This window comes from Pagrus major, chromosome 16 (genome assembly GCF_040436345.1).
Source record: "Pagrus major chromosome 16, Pma_NU_1.0".
NCBI classification, from domain to species: domain Eukaryota; kingdom Metazoa; phylum Chordata; class Actinopteri; order Spariformes; family Sparidae; genus Pagrus; species Pagrus major.
The window spans coordinates 14,331,308-14,347,512 of NC_133230.1; the positions used below are offsets into that span (position 1 = coordinate 14,331,308).

At 43.5% G+C, this 16,205-nt stretch overlaps 1 protein-coding gene across 1 annotated transcript in view; it reads left to right on the top strand.

Moving 5' to 3' along the window:
* The first annotated feature begins 12,628 nt into the window (after positions 1-12,628).
* ext1b (exostosin glycosyltransferase 1b) overlaps positions 12,629-16,205 on the top strand; it is a 122,577-nt gene continuing 119,000 nt past the window's right edge. Inside the window, exon 1 of the mRNA XM_073484288.1 lies at positions 12,629-14,523. Within this exon, the coding sequence (XP_073340389.1) occupies positions 13,580-14,523 (944 nt within the window). The 5' untranslated portion in view covers positions 12,629-13,579. The remainder of the gene's footprint in view (positions 14,524-16,205) is intronic.

Here is a 16,205-nt window from a genome sequence, read left to right on the forward strand (position 1 = left end):
GTCATCACAGCAAGGTTGCCAGGTTTGACACAACCGTGCCTGTACAGAGACTGAAACCTGTACTCAACAACCTTATCTGGCGACCCATGTGATTGGTTGAGGGATAACCTGTTGCTTGTCAAGAAATAAAAAAGACTAATTATTGTTACATTTCATGTTATGATCGGGTTAAACAAATGAGATACTTTGAATAAATGAGTCAGTTGTAGAAAGGATTCCAGTCTGCGTGCTTGGCTAGGGATAGGGATGCTGACAGAGACATGAGGTTGTATCGATCGCAAAAAAGCAACCCAGAATACCATGAGGAGGAGACATGACGAGACATACACTTATAACCAGCAAAGGAAGAGGATTTTGGTGTTCCCCTGTAAGACTCTGGCTCCTCTGTTCAGTCCGGTTGGTTAAGTCGTTACATCGGCCCTGTGGTCCTCAAGAGGATGTGTATTGCTAATAACCCTTGAGTAAAATGGGTCAGCCATAAAACATCAGCTGAAAACAGTTGTTAACTGCTCATGTCAGAAAGCTCGTCTCAAATCCTAAGTGGAGCTCCACCACTCCGACGCAACCTCCAGCAGTAATAAAACATAAGAAGACCTAGCGCACATCGCCAGAAGGCAGCCGAGCCTCAGTCGTCTCTGCGACTTAGTGTTGAGCTCCTGCCAACAGAGGAGGCCATCCATAATTAACCCTGCACTGTCAAGTCAAGGCAGCAGTCATAACATGTCCTCACATGTCATTCTAACCTTTCTCCCTGCATCATTTTCGCCGCCGTCGACTCATCACCCAGATCTGTCGCTTCCTGCGTGAGGACTGCTGTGAGAGAGGGCGAGGGGGAAAAAGGCTTTGATCTGCTGTGTTTCCTTCACAGCGTCTCTCTCAAAGGCTTTGGACGGCAAATGATACTTGGAACAGAGGGAGGAAAATGTGTTTCTCATTTGCTTTTGTTGAGGGTGATTTATTCCCTGTTAGTCAGGAGTGATTGAGCTATTTGGCTATGGGGTAATCATTGCTATCAACATCTGTTCTCAGCAAAAAAAAAACAAGCATATTGTGTCGTTTTCTGCTTCCCTCTCTTTATTCCTCTACCATCTCCCTAAATCTTCATAAATCTCCGTCTGGGTAAAGATTTCATTAATTCCGGAGTTGGGGAAATTGGCAATTAAAATGTGTGAATCAAAGCAGAGACAGTGCGGAGGTAGAGGGAGCGCAATTGACTGAGTCAAAGGGTCAAAGAGGCTAAGTCAGAGAGAAAGAAAGAACAAGCACGGGAGCAAGAGACAGTGATTAAAAAGTGAAAGAAGGAGATTGATTTGCGTATCTTTGACTAGAAACTGAAAAAAAAGGGCCAATCAAATGTGTGTGGGAAAGGAAAATGAGAGAATTGTAAGAGCAAACGAGTGGAATCAGAGGTGGAAGCTGTATGGAAACAGAAACACAGAAAATGACAGACGATGAGAGTTAAAGATCGATTTAAACTGAAAACTGCAATATGGAGGAAACAAAGTGGAAACGCGGGAAAGAAATCACAGCGAAGGAATTAAAAAGTGTGGCTCGAGGGAGGACAATACCCGTCTGTCAGACTCAAATATCACAACAACTACTGGATGGATTGCCAGGAATATTTGTACAGGCAGTCGCGGTCCACGCAGGACGAAGCCCTCTGTCTTTGTTGATCTCTGGACTTTTCTGAGACTGACATTAGTGGGTTTAAGTGAAATTTCTTACAATAGAAAAACAATATTGGAGGGATCAGGATGAAATGTAGTAACTCTGATGACCCCTGATATCAATAGCAAACAAAAACATTCATAAAGTTGTAATGTAATTCATTTATTAGCTCAATTTTTCATTGAGAGCCATCATGAGGTCAAATGTTCAGTTTGTCCAATACTGACAAAATATCTCCAAAACTGTACTTTGTGTTTAGAGAGTATTTAGCAAATACTAGCGTGCTAATATCCTTAACTTAGATAGTGAATGTGGTAAGCATTATATCTGCTAAACATCAGCATGTTGTGTCTGATATTGCACTGTTGTTGTTTTTCCTAGAACATCATAATTCATGTTGACTGAACAATCACACTGCTGTGATGTCATAGTTTTTGCGACTCATACTGCCGTTGCTCCTGGAACATCATTTCATCTTATGAAGGAGTCAGCATCTGCAACAAAGTAAGACTCCCACTCACAAAGCTGTGGTTTGTATCCCGATTGGATCAGATGATGATGATACTTTATACACTTTTTATTTTCCTTGAGGTAGGTTTGGGCACCAACGATACTTGGTAAGGTTTAGGAAAACATGGTTAGACGCTTTCGCAAAGGATAACTTCTTCAATGTGTATGTATTTCTGGCCTCCAGTCACAAAGCTGTGGCAATAAAAAAATGAAAACAAAAACAAAAAAGCCATTGGTCAGCTGCTACGATGATCCAGGAGCAACACCAACACGGCCATGTCAGATCCTGACTGTAGCTTCTGTAACTTCTAAAGTAGAGAAATTGTCATCCACTACAGCAGCTGCTATAAGAAATATAAACCTTTGTGCTTTTATCAAGGTTAAACTGTGTTTACTTTGCGAGCACAGAAAAACATGCCGCTCCCATGAAAGTAATAGCATAGCACTGCAGGTTCACTTGCCTCATCGTAACTTGGTTTTGACTAGTAATTTTATCAATTTTTCAGCTTTAAGCTCTGCTCCTCTCTATCCCAATGATGACATGTGTGAGCTACTGCCAGTGGTCTTGCCTCATCTCTCAAGCTGTGCCGTTTGGCCTACAAAGGTCTCAGGCAGGGAAGAAGAAGAAGCTTGCAAGTTTGACTCTTTGGCCCAAATGGCAGTCAGACAGCATACAGTATGTACATCATCCACAAAAGGCCCTTTTGTCTGTTGCTGTGACTTCTTTTTCTTCATCATCTTCTTGTTTTGCACTTTGATATGATGCCATTGATGTGCAGTGGATGTCAGTTGAGTAGGTGGTCCCAGATGGTTTGTTTACACACTGCTAAAAGAATGTGACCTCCACCAAATGGGGTCTGATCTGTGATGGGATATTAATGAGTCTTTTATTGTATCTCGGGTGTGTTCACACCTGTTATTAGAGCTGTCAACTCGTGATAGGATGACCCCAGACGCATGTCAGTGTCAAGATATTTTAATCGGAAGAGAAAGTGTTTTTTTTTAAGCCTAAACAAACTAAATAAACAACTCTCTTTGTTTTCGTGACTGAATAAACAAACTGACCTTAAAGGACAACACAATTTCATGCTGTTTTACTTTGTTTACAGTTGACGGACCCTGCCACCTTTCTAGCTTCAAACACTGTTCTGGGGACCTTATTTTCCTCTGAGAACAGCTTGTTTATTCAGTTATGGGAAACATAAATATTGCAGTGTTTGTATTATTACCTCATTAATATTGTAGAATTCTACTTTTTTGTAAATTCTGAATTTCTCCTCCAAAGCTACATAATGCTCCTTTTAAAGGCAGCTGAAAACCACATTTCAAATTACGACATATTTAGACATATAAAATGAGCAACATGACTAGATATCAATGAGATTATTTGAATTTCTTCTCCTTAAACAGAATTTGGACGCTCAAAGCACCACCTGTGCCCGAGTACAGCCCCTCCAACAGCCCTGAGAATGGCTTTTTGGACACACTCGAGCCACAGGTAGAAGAACAGAACCGCCGCTTGTGCGCGGCTATCTCACAATCCTCATGCCAAGAAATCCTCTCTCGATACCGAACACCCGGCAGCCAGCAGCACAGACGTGGCGAGGACAGAGGTTGATACAGTGAGAAGTGGGTTAGAGTTCAAAGGGCCGCAGAGAGCAGGCAGAGCTCTGATCTTTGGCAGGGGAGTTAAAACATTAACATTCACCCTGCACAGCCAGGCTTTACCCCTGCGTCTCCTCAAAGACACGGAGGAGGCTCATATAGTATGCACAGGGGGAGATACATAGGGTACGTGCAGCTTATATACAGTATATTTGTAAATATGTGTGCGTGTGTGTGCGTGTCAACTGTGAGCAGTTCATATCTGTGTGACAACATGCTGTATATATGAAGACAAATGATGGAAGGATAGGGATCAGACCATATATAGTGTATATGGTCTAATTTCCATGCTCCAGCTCCATCAGTGGGATTACATGAGTCCATTTATCATTCCATATGAGTGTGGCTTGCATGGGTAATTGTAAATTAAGTGGATTACTGTGCAGTATAGTCCCTGAGGGAATTAGAGAATCTCTGAATGGATGCAAAATCCTATCGTTCTGTAGCCGGCAGGTCCCACAGCAGCATCAGCACTTTCTGAAGCAATGATACCGGCAGAAGCTCCTTTGACTGATGCTGATTTAATATCAGCACGGTAGATTTAATGATACTGACACTCATTATGTTCCTGCTCCCTGAAGTGGGGCCGACGTTTCCAGCGAGCGGCACGTTCAGCCGCAAGTGTGCTTAAGAGAAGGTGTTCACGAGCACGAGTACGTTCGTTCTGTTCAGACAGGACGGAGGTTTTGTCTTCAACACTATGATGCCCACAGTGGACGGATGTTTGTAAGCCATTTTTAACCATTTAAGTTGAAGCGCCGTATCCAAATCTCCGGAGGCGAATCCCGAAAGCCAAAAACAACTGAACTGATTTCCACAAAACCTCGAAGTAGGATGTACTGAATACCCAGTCTCCTCTGATTGGTCAGCTCTCACATGCCTGACCCAGCAGGCTCTGCTAAATCAATTCTTGCGTGCCAAACAAGCCGCTGGGCATAAATTATGCAAATGTATGACATGGTGATGTCACAGAGTTACAGAATTAAAGGCGAGACTACTGATGAGGCTTTTCAGGAGCAGTGTTTTCTGTGGGAGAGAGGAGCTTCTTCAACATTTATGCAACTCCTTCAAAATTATTATTGTTATTGCCATGGTTTTCACTTCTTTAAGAGTCGAAAACAAACCATAACAAAAATCATACTTTGTGATTAAATAATTCCTTCCTGAAAGGGTTAATCACAAAGTTTTGTGAGGTGGGTGAGGACAGAGTGTATGTAAAGTTGCTCTTTCAGGGCTTTGCGTAAGACGAGACGACAAGATACACTCTTTTCCCTCCTGGCTTCAGTGGCCTTACACCATCCAAATCCCCTCAAATCAAAATCCACCTCGAATGAATTGCGGTGGATTACAAATGAGGAAGCGGTGGCAGGGATTTCTTTTTTAATGAGGACAAAAACCTATCACCACATCTAACCTGTAACGCTTCATTTGCTGCTGCCTGCCAGCCGGCACTTCCCAGTAGAATTCTGGGGTTGAAATTGTAGAGTTTCAGCGCCGCTCGCTCTGGGCCCTGGCAACAAACGATGGCCTCCCTCCCACACCCCCGAACATTTAAACCCAGCTCAGTTTGCCCAAAGCAATCTCAGCTCGGGAGTCGAAAGGTCACTTTAAATAAATAAAGAATGGGGAGATCACTAGGCATCCCACACACGGAGTGAGCAGCACTTTGAAAGGATAGCCAAGGCTACACCATTTAGCATTCAGTAGCCTGAAGCAATCCATGAGGCTGGCAGTCTGAGAACAGAAAGTCCAAGTCCAGATTGACTCCCACTCACTTGCCATGGCTGCATCAGTCACATTGCTCTTTCAGCTAAACTTCTGGGCCTGTTTGTCATTGCACCGTTTGTTGTTGTCAGCTTTGAGAAGAGACAACTACACGGAATTAATTCATTGCCTCGGGTCGAGGCCCGGCCAGTGTTTTGACCGGCATTTCATTACAGTATGTTTTCATTTGTGTCCCTCTCTCAACTCCTAACCTCTCAAAGTTTGCAGGAATTAGCATTGGGAAATAGCAGCGCAGGTGACGAGACTAAAAATTGGCCATGAATACTTGAAAACCATTGTCTTGTTTTGTGAATTTTCCAAATAAAAGCAGCAAAGAAAGAGCACACTCCCTCTGAGACTGTGCAGGTGAGATTACACACTACATCAGAGCAACTCTATTCTCAGGTTTTAGGAGGAACTTCACAAGCCTTTAAAAGAGTAAACTCAATTGGATTTGCGACCTGTAGTCACACCGCATCCACAAAATAGAGTCTCGAGTGCATACACAAGCCAGGTGCACGGACCCGAACGCACACCCTGAGATACAGTATTTTTTTGGGCACACACACACACATGCCCTTTGTCGTTGCAGGAGCCCGGCTCGTTACATCATCCACAGGGAAGTTTATCAGCGACTGATCAGCAGCAGCCTGAAGACTCTCAAAGGCTGTTTTGTCTTCCTCTCTCCTGAAACTCCCTGAACCCACAGATTACCTTCCAGCCGTGGGTATTTGTTTACCATGGCCTGAATTTGCAAGTCTTTATCGTGGCTGCCTGCCATCACTGAGGGGAAGTGCTTTACACATGCTCATATCAGCGCCAGGAGAACTAAAGCAAGTCCACAGGTAATGCGGATCTTTACTTCAACAACTCTCTGGTTTGATTACTCAGTCAGGACAAAGAACCATTAAACTTATTGTGTTTTCTGGTGCTGGTTACGGTCTTATCTTTTAATCAATCTGTAGAAATGGAAGATAATATTCATAATTATGATTTAATCTGTGTATAATCACCTGAGACTTCGAATGAGCTTTTTATATCGACGGAGGGAGCAGTTCTTTTTCCACAGAGTCCATCATGGTGCACCTCTATGTTTCTACAGTAGCCCAGAGCGGACAACACTGCCTATAGAGAAGGCCAGGTAGAGAAGGGTGAGACGAGGGGTGTACAGTTGGTTGCAATCTGCAGCTACACCACTAGATGCCACCAAATCGTATGCACTGGATCTTTAAATGGCAAGCGAGTGTTAATGCCAACATACAGAGCCTCATCAATGCTAACCGACAGGCAGTGATGGAATGTAACTAAGTACATTTACTTAAGTACAATTTTGAGGTACTTGTACTTTACTTGAATATTCCAATTTTTTTCCTACTTTATACTTACAAATAAATATGAATATCAGATCGGGACTTTTATACCATGATGTACTTTTAATACTTAAACTAAATGTATTGCCAGAAAATTACTTTTGATACTTAATTACATTTAATATCAGACATTTTAAGACTTTTACTCAAGTGCTATTAATATGTGTGAATTTTAACATTTAATATGACTTTTGGTAACTTTTTACAACACTGCCGACAGATAAAAATGAGGCCTGTTCATTTAAAAACCCGGTTCTGTGTGTGAAAGAAATGCCCCTCTAGATTTCACATGAAGGCCGACAAGATGTTTTGCCTCATTGAAACTAATTGAAACCTTTGGGATGGCTGCACTACAGAATGACTTCTTTTTGTAGCCTGTTTATCAAGTTGCAGCTTTATTTCCGAACACAGGAAGCTGGAGATGACATAACTCCTTGCTCTGTTTATAAAACACAAACAAAATATTTGCACGTTATTGTGTCTGAAAATGTAGACGGTTGAACTGAATACCGATCATACATTTTTTAATTTGAGTTCGTGTTGAGCAAGGATGTCTGGCCGCCGTCTCTGTTTGGAGGAGGAAAAACAACTTAGGAAACCAGTTTAAAATCTTTTTTAGTGCATAACAGACAGAATATTTTTTTCATCCTGACGGTTTGAAGTGTCCTTGAGGAATCAGGAAATATCTTCAAAACAGCGGTAAGTGCTGTTAGAGGACCCTCTCGCTTTTTCAAAGCAACAAAATACAAAATTAATTGAACGCTTAGCTCTGTGACTCAAATGCAAAGGTAATATGTGAGAGCCACAAACTGGGGCATTATTGAGATTATTTAATCTTGCTAGTTCTTTATTTATTTGAACTCTAACTCTTCATATTGGCACTGGGAGATATAACTACAGGTACCACAAAAATTGGAGTGCCATCAACGTGCGGTTGTGTGTAATAGAAAACTAATCATCGCACAACTTGTGAGTGTTTCTTACTTCTTCCTTCTGTGCAAAAATTAGTCATTTCCTGTATTTTTCCACCTCCACAAGTGGGGCAATTTCCTACTCACACCCATCCTGACACCAGGATTTAATTTGTGCAGAAAGGGAGGGTCTACAGCACACAGATCCGCTCCTCTATATATCAAACCCAACTGTTTGATTTTGGCAGATTAAAAGGGGGTGTTTTACATAACAATCTCACTCAGTCCAGCTTTTAAGGTTTCACAGCTGGCTGGGATTTCTCATCCTCTCACAACTCAGACCTGCTACACTCCTGTGAAGGAGAGAGACCAAAGTGTGATTGAAGAGGGGAATTTTTCTGGGGTGGAAATATTAGAAGTGTACACAAGGAAGGATGAAGGAGTGGAGAGAGGCGAAGCTCACTGGAATGACTCCCAGTCTTCACCGCCGTCGTGCAGAGACCACACAGCGCCGAAATGTTCCAAAACAGCTGGTTTATTGAGGATAAACCGGGAGTATATGGTGCCTTTGATGGTGCAGCAGTTAACACTGCAGTCTCTGCTCGAGCTCCTCTCTCTTCCTCACCTGCAATCAAGACAAATGCTTAATGATGTGAGCAACGCCGCAATGCATTAAACAGACACGAGCATTTTTCAAGAGAACAGCTCTATTCAGATTACACCATCTTCTCTGGTTAACACAATTCTGGTTTCAAGTGTCATTTAGCATCCAGACATTAGTCCCATTAGAGTTGCAAGCAATTAAGAGCAAAGTCCCTCAGGCATAAACAAAAGCAAGATTCTCTAAGGAGATGTAGTGGTGGTAACTTTGCCAGTTGTGTGGCCTTTCCATCAGGGTTCAGAGCTACGAAGAAACTTTGAAGGAATAAAAGGCTAGTAGAGCCGGTTATAGAGTGTAAAAATGGTAGTAACACTTCTTTTTACAGGTCCACACATTTCCTGATAAGTAGGTGGTTATTACTGAGCAATAACAATGAAATTTCTTTAAATTACCCCAAAGTTATCACATTATTTACCTCAAATTTCATTGAAATTAACCCCAAAGAAATCTAAAATAAAATTCTTACATTTTTTCAATTTTCAATGCAGTTTCATAAACCGCTGGTAATTTCCTGCATTCATTTCCAGGAAACCTCAAACTTCCTGTTTCCGTCTGACTTACTGTCACTAGACCGCTAAGTTGTTGCAGCTCAATTAGTTTCTGTCCAACTTCTGCAGGTCAGGTTAGGTTGATACAAGCCAACAAGGCTGCCAAACAGCCGACCACAGTTTGAGTCACACCACTGGATGGTTTTAAGGACACCTGGTGCTGTTTTTGTGCCAACTATAACCTGGTATTTTTCAAGGGAAGTTGGACCATCTCCCAAAACAGGCATTTCAAGCCAAACCACGACCTTTACCAACGTAAAGATGCAACAAAAAGAAGGTTGCTTCAGCTTCAGTCCAACTTTGGAACACAATTTTCCTAAATGTCATTTTTTCAAAAATTAGTCACCATAAATTGCTAATTACCGTCTTCACATTAATGTCTTCACACCAACCAAAGTTAAATGTCACTCTATATTTTGAGTCAGCAGTTCATTAGAAAATAACAGGAAAGAGAGACAGAAAGAGCCTGATTGTTGATTGTTGAATTGGTGAGAATGTAAATTGTTAAAAAGTGTATTTCAGTTCATGGCCTGCAGAAGTTGGGGAGGAAGTTGGACAGAAACTAAAGCTACTCACTTTAGTTTAGTGGCCTGCTGAGGGGAAGTTAGACAGAAACCAGTTCAAAGTTTCCTGGAAATGTACGTTGTCTAATTACCGCTTATTGAAAAATAGCAGAATATCATTATGAAATAATGCTGGGGTGATTATTGTTCTAATTTGGGGGAAATGACCTGTAAAATTACCAAACTAGCCACAGACAAACAATTCAGAATTAGCATTTTCTCGCAGTCAACAAAACTTTCCTACACACACTGCTTAGCTGTGGATTAAGTGCGATAGCCACAAAGACAGGAGCAGCCCTCTGGAACAGCACCCAGGCCTCTTCATCACCAGCATACTCCGACGATGAGCGCTGGCCAACCGCAGGATCCTGGCCTGTCTCCCAGCCAGCCCTGCTAATTAGTCCCCCTCTTCTGAGCTAATTGGCCGATAAAAAATGAGGATGGCCTCTTCACCCAGCCCGAGTGTTGTGCCACCAAATGGCAGTGGGGAGGATTATGCGGGCTTATGAGGCATGGTGACACTCAGCGAGAACCACTCCTCTGCTATTAATTTCCTTGTCAAGCGGGTGGCCTCTGCTGTGTCACTTTGGTTTTGTTGGTGGATACGGGAAAACTTTAGTCCGGGGTCGACTTCCGACGACTTATTCTCATTAAATGCCTCCATAGCTTAACTATTTCACTGCATTTCTTCTGGCGCGTGTTAACAACGAGGACATGAGTTCGAGCGGATGCTGAGTGCTGTAGGCGATATCAGTGTTACAACATGTCACAGGCAAATAGCACAGGGCTTATCTTACTTTTGTGGCTTTTATATGCGCTGTGAAGACTGTGAGTGAGTGATTCTGGATTTCCAAGAAAAACTTTCTGTCAGAATGCAAATCAGATGGGCCATTGTTTAGAAAATAAAATAAAAATCTCCGATCGGGCGTCTTGGTGGTCTGGTGGTTTAGACACAATACCATGTGACCGCAGCATCGCTGGTTTGATTCCAGCTGTTGAACCTCGTCTGTATATCATCTCTCTCTCTCTTTCTCTCTCTCTTTCTCTGTCTGTCTCTACAGCTGTCCACAAGAAAAAAAAAACACTTGGTATGTTAGCGTGAGACAATAAGCTTTAAAGAAAAACAGCAGAAATTAAGACTGTCAAATAAAGAAAGACCAAAAACAACATAGTTAATAATTCAAATAATGAAATAAATAATAATCTGTCATGTTGTGCTACCTGTGAGCTGAATATGAAAAGAAATTAATTATTATACCGTGCCTTTTGTGGGAACGAACAAAAGAAAGAGGAAGTTTACAAATATGTGAATAGTGTATTCTCCTTTTTTCTATGCATTTCAGGGCTCATTGTTGCAATATTTGTGGCCAGCCAATCAAAATTGGACACATTTAGTCGCCATCTACTCACTCCCATAAAGAAGCTAGAAAGGTGGCAGGGTCCGCCACACATAAACAAAGACAAACAGTATGAAATCGTGTTGTCCTTTAAGGTCAGTTTGTTTATTCAGTCATGAAAACAAAGAGAGTTTGTTTATTAAGTTTGTTTAGACATCAGTCAATGAAGATCTTCCTCTGCTGATTAAAATATCTTCTCCAAAACTACATGGTGCCGCTTTAATGCTCAAATAAATGTTTTACAGTTATTTTATTGCTTGTATGTGTTATTATTACTTACTCTTGTTTCTTATTGCCTTCTCTGTTTACATATTACAATTCCTCTGTGGTGTGATATCTCTATTCTAGAAGGAGCAACAATTTCTCTTCTGGGATCAATAAAGTATTTCTATTGTGAGTTTTGAAATATAGAGTAACAAATAATAAACAACTGAAGTGCTTTATGGAGAAATGAAAAACAAATTAGGAAAACTAGTCCCGAATTTAATTTGGTATATAAATAAATAAGAAGATACGTGTAATACACTTAATAAAACATATGTACACATGCATGTTGTTTGTGCTTTCTTTCTTGTTTTGTATTTTTTGCCCTTCTGTTTTACCTTCAACTAGTTTGGCTTGACTGTTATGCATCCTGATATATTATCTTCATGAGTGTCTTGCTTCTGTTTGGTCAAAGCACTTTGTAAACTCTGTTTTTAAAGGCGCTCTACGAATAAAGTTATTGATATTGTTATTATGGTATATAAAAACCAACCGTGGCTGAGCCAAAAGAAATACTTATAAAAAAGATTTCCTGTTTCAACTTCCATAATAATAGTAATACTAACTTTGTTTGTAGAGCACCTTTAAAAACAGAGTTTACAAAGTGCTTTGACAGAATAAAAGCAGGAAGATAATATGATAATAATAATAATAATAATAATAATAATAATAATAATAATAATAATATTTAAAAATCAAGCCAAATTATAATAATTTCTTCTCATATTCAGCTCATAGGTAGCACAACTGTGTGTGTGTATATATATATATATATATATATATATATATATATATATATATATATATATATACATATATGAAAATAAATAAATTATTATAGTTTGGCCTGACTGTTACGATCCTGTTATATTATCTTCCTGCTTTTATTCTGTCAAAGCACTTAGCACACATTTGCTCTACGAACAAAGTTATTTTCATATTTTATTATTATAATTAAAATTATTATCAGCAGTATTATTATATAAAACCAACATGTGTTGTGCTTGTGTGTGTGAGAGCTGTCAGATCCAGCTCTGACGTGCCTGACCCTGAACACTATCAGTACATAACCTCTCAGCCTCTCTCTCTGAGGCGGCTCTGCTCTCTGGCTCGTCTCCACGCTTCTTCCATCGGCCTCACAATTAGATAATTTGCACATGCGGAGGACTCCGGTTATGAATGGGTGCATTCCCCTAAGTCCCGCCTCTTCCGCTCCCAGGCGCGGACCAATCAGCGGCGCCGATGCGCATCGATGGGACGTCACGTCAGCTGCCGTCGTGTCGGGATTGGAATGTTACCGACTAACAATCGGAACAACTGAGCAGTCGGTAATTGGACACTCGGATCAAGGAATCCCGTCTTTCTGAACATTTTCTCAGCTATCTGCCGGCTGTGAGGTGCGCGTCTGTCCGCCTCGTGTCGACCGGAGAACTTCGCCCGCTGCGGGGCTCCCGCCGACCGGGCTTTTATTCTATATCGGCGCGTATGAGGGGAATGAAGGGAGGTTGTGATAAATAAGAAGAGAAATGCAGGGATTCGTCAGGTTACAGTTGCACCGCTGAGCCGAAGCTGAGCTGCTCCTGCGCTACGACGCTTCCTCCAGGCTTTTTTTTCTCCGGCTTTCTCTTCCACACGGGACCATGGAGGGATAAAAAAAAGACGGGGGAATAAGACGCATTCACCCCCGACGCGTTTGGATCCGAGCGGCGGCCACACCGACGGGCTTTCTCACACTCCCCCGGTCAATGTGTTACCGAGTTTAACATCCAAACCGGGGCATACCTTTCCGTCTGGGAGAGCCTCGGGGACCCCTGCCGCTGTTCAGCCGGGGGGAGAGAGTTCCCAGACGGCTGTCGGACAGTTTTTTTTTTTTCTTCTTCTTCTTTTACCATTTGAATAGCCCCATGCAGCCAGTCTGAATGAGGCTGTGGAGAAGCGCAGGGGAAGAAGAAGACGAAGGAGAAGAGAGTCGCTGCATGTGATTTTGTTGTCCGAGAGAAGAGGGTCCGGCCAGCACGGATCTGTAGCGATATGGTGAAAAAAGTCTTCAGAAGAGGGAGAACGGGACACTACTTGTAAAATCGCCCACATGCACTGGATCACTTGCTGGATTTGGGAACCGAATACGCAGAAGGGGGGTTGGGGATCCTTGGAGGCTGCCGGAGGATGGAGCGGTGTAGCCGGGGTTGGTGAGAGCCTAACTTCGGGCCACTTTACATTTCTTCTTCCTAAACAACTCGCCCCTGTTCCCAGGACACATGCAGGCCAAAAAACGCTACCTGATCCTGCTCTCCGCCGGTGCATGTCTGGTGCTTCTCTTCTACCTCGGAGGGGTTCAACTTCCAGCGGCGAGCAGGAGCCGGCATGACCGCAGCCGGAACGGGTACCGGCCCGACCAGCCCTGGCCTCACTTCTCGGACCCGTTACACCTTTTCCTGCCGTGGGATGAGACGGACACCGAGGAGTACAACCTGCACATTTCTCCGAGGCAGAAGAGGGACGTCAACACGAGTGTTTACAAAGGCAAGCGGTGCCGCATGGATTCCTGCTTCGACTTCTCCCTGTGCCACAAGAACGGATTCAAAGTTTATGTTTACCCGCAGCAGAAGGGGGAGAAGATCTCAGAGAGTTATCAGAATATTTTATCGACCATCGAGGGGTCCAGGTTTTACACCTCGGACCCCGGACAGGCTTGTCTGTTCGTCCTGAGTTTGGACACTCTGGACCGGGACCAGCTGTCCCCGCAATACGTCCACAACCTGAAGACCAAGGTCCAGAACCTGCCCCTGTGGAACGACGGCAGGAACCACCTCATATTTAACTTGTACTCGGGGACGTGGCCGGACTACACGGAAGACCTGGGCTTCGACATCGGCCAGGCCATGTTGGCCAAAGCCAGCATCAGCACCGAGAACTTCAGGCGCAACTTCGACGTGTCCATCCCGCTCTTCTCCAAGGAGCACCCGCGGACCGGCGGGGAGAGGGGGTACCTGAAGTACAACTCCATCCCGCCTTTTCGCAAATACATGCTGGTGTTCAAGGGGAAGCGCTACCTGACGGGTATCGGCTCGGACACCAGGAATGCCTTACACCACGTCCACAACGCGGAGGACGTGGTGCTGCTCACCACCTGCAAGCACGGCAAGGACTGGCAGAAGCACAAGGACGCGCGCTGCGACAAGGACAACGCGGAGTATGACAAGTAAGTTGTGGAAGTTGTTTCTTGGGGTGGTTTTTACGCGCGGGATCCGTGCGCACGGAGCTGTCACCTTCATCCAAAAACAGAGCAGCATCCTTTTCAGAATGTAAGTTTACTTCCCCCTTCATGAATCCAGGCTTATAAATCACACCCAGAACTGAAACCTGGTTAACTATAAAGTGTTATGAGTGTTGTAAAGATCCCCAACTGCAGGTCATAGTTAACCAACCTTTTTATGTCCCTCTACATGACTGCTCCTCACCCTCCCTGCTCCCTTTCAGGCATGAAGTAAAAGATCTCCAGCCAGTCTATTAGCTCCCTGGTGGACACCCCCTCCTCCCCTTCCTCCCCTCCTCTCCTCTCCTATGAAGGAATTCACCCTCCCCTCCACCTTCCAGCCCCTCTCCATGGGAGCACCACTGCAGCCTATATACCAGGATATGCACGGACATGTTTGATTTGCACCCTGTACTTAGTGCAAATTAAGTGAAAGTCGACTGTGAGAGGAGTTTTTTTTTTTTTTTCTTTTGCTTTCAAATTAGTACCAGTGCTACAGTGACCTTGTAATGACAGCGCTCTGCTTCCCCCCGTTAAAGGAGCATGCAGTGTAGTTTACGCCTGTAACAAGTTTGGTTGAATTATGAGGCGATTAACTGCGAATAAATCAGTCATAATGGGTTAATTATCACCTTTCCGTTTCCAGGACTTGGTGCCATCTTTCCCACTTAGCCCCCAGGGACTGTTGATTACATCTAATTTTGGAGGTCTCCATTTTTGTCAAGGTGGTAATTAATGATTCCCCCCTCCTTGGCATCGACAGCTGCACCTGAGCGCTTGGTATGTTTTAATATAGAGGGGTGGTGTTTGGTGTTTACATAGCGGGATTACGCGATGAACTCGGCTGTCAGGTTCACTCCTCTGTGAGTGACACCGGTTTGATCTACATTTAGCAACCTGTGCCTTTTCTGCAAAGCCTGGATAAACTCGGGCATGTGATAACAGCACTTGTCGACATTGTTCCCAAGTGGGTGGGTGTGTGTGTGTGTTAGTGTACATGTTAAGGGAAAGGAGCATATGGAATGTTAACCTACGCATATTTCCACTGGATCAATCACAAAGACAGACAGAGAGAGGAGCTGTGGGTGAAGATGTCTTTGGTTGAGGGAGGAAGTGACTCTCCTTGAACTTGACATGAACCTCCAGCTCCTCGCAGACTGATAAAGCAGAAAACAAAAAAAAGAAAGAGCTCTAACAAAACTTCACAAGCATGCACTTGTCTATCCATTCGTCATCCTTTTTTTCCCCCCCTCCGCACACTCATCCTCTCCCTGGATGCCTTGGGCTCGGTGTCACCTGGAGAGAGATATGTCATGCATTATCTCAACATTCCAGTTGTCTCTGGATGGCCTACCTCTGCTCCGCTCCGCTCACGGCTCTGTTTCCCCAACGGATCCGACCCCCTGGTCTCTCTCTCTCCCTCCCCACCTCGGAGTCGCCTCCTCTGTCTTCAGAGAAACGTCTCCACACCACAATCAGCTGATTGACACAGCGGTGACTTCAGGGAACCCGGGGCGTTCACTGCCCACTCTCGCCACTGTAACGTGTTTCACGGTTGAGTTATTTTAGATCAATACGGCTGCCTGTTAGTCATTTCATTTCCAGCATCGATGCTGCATTTGATTTCT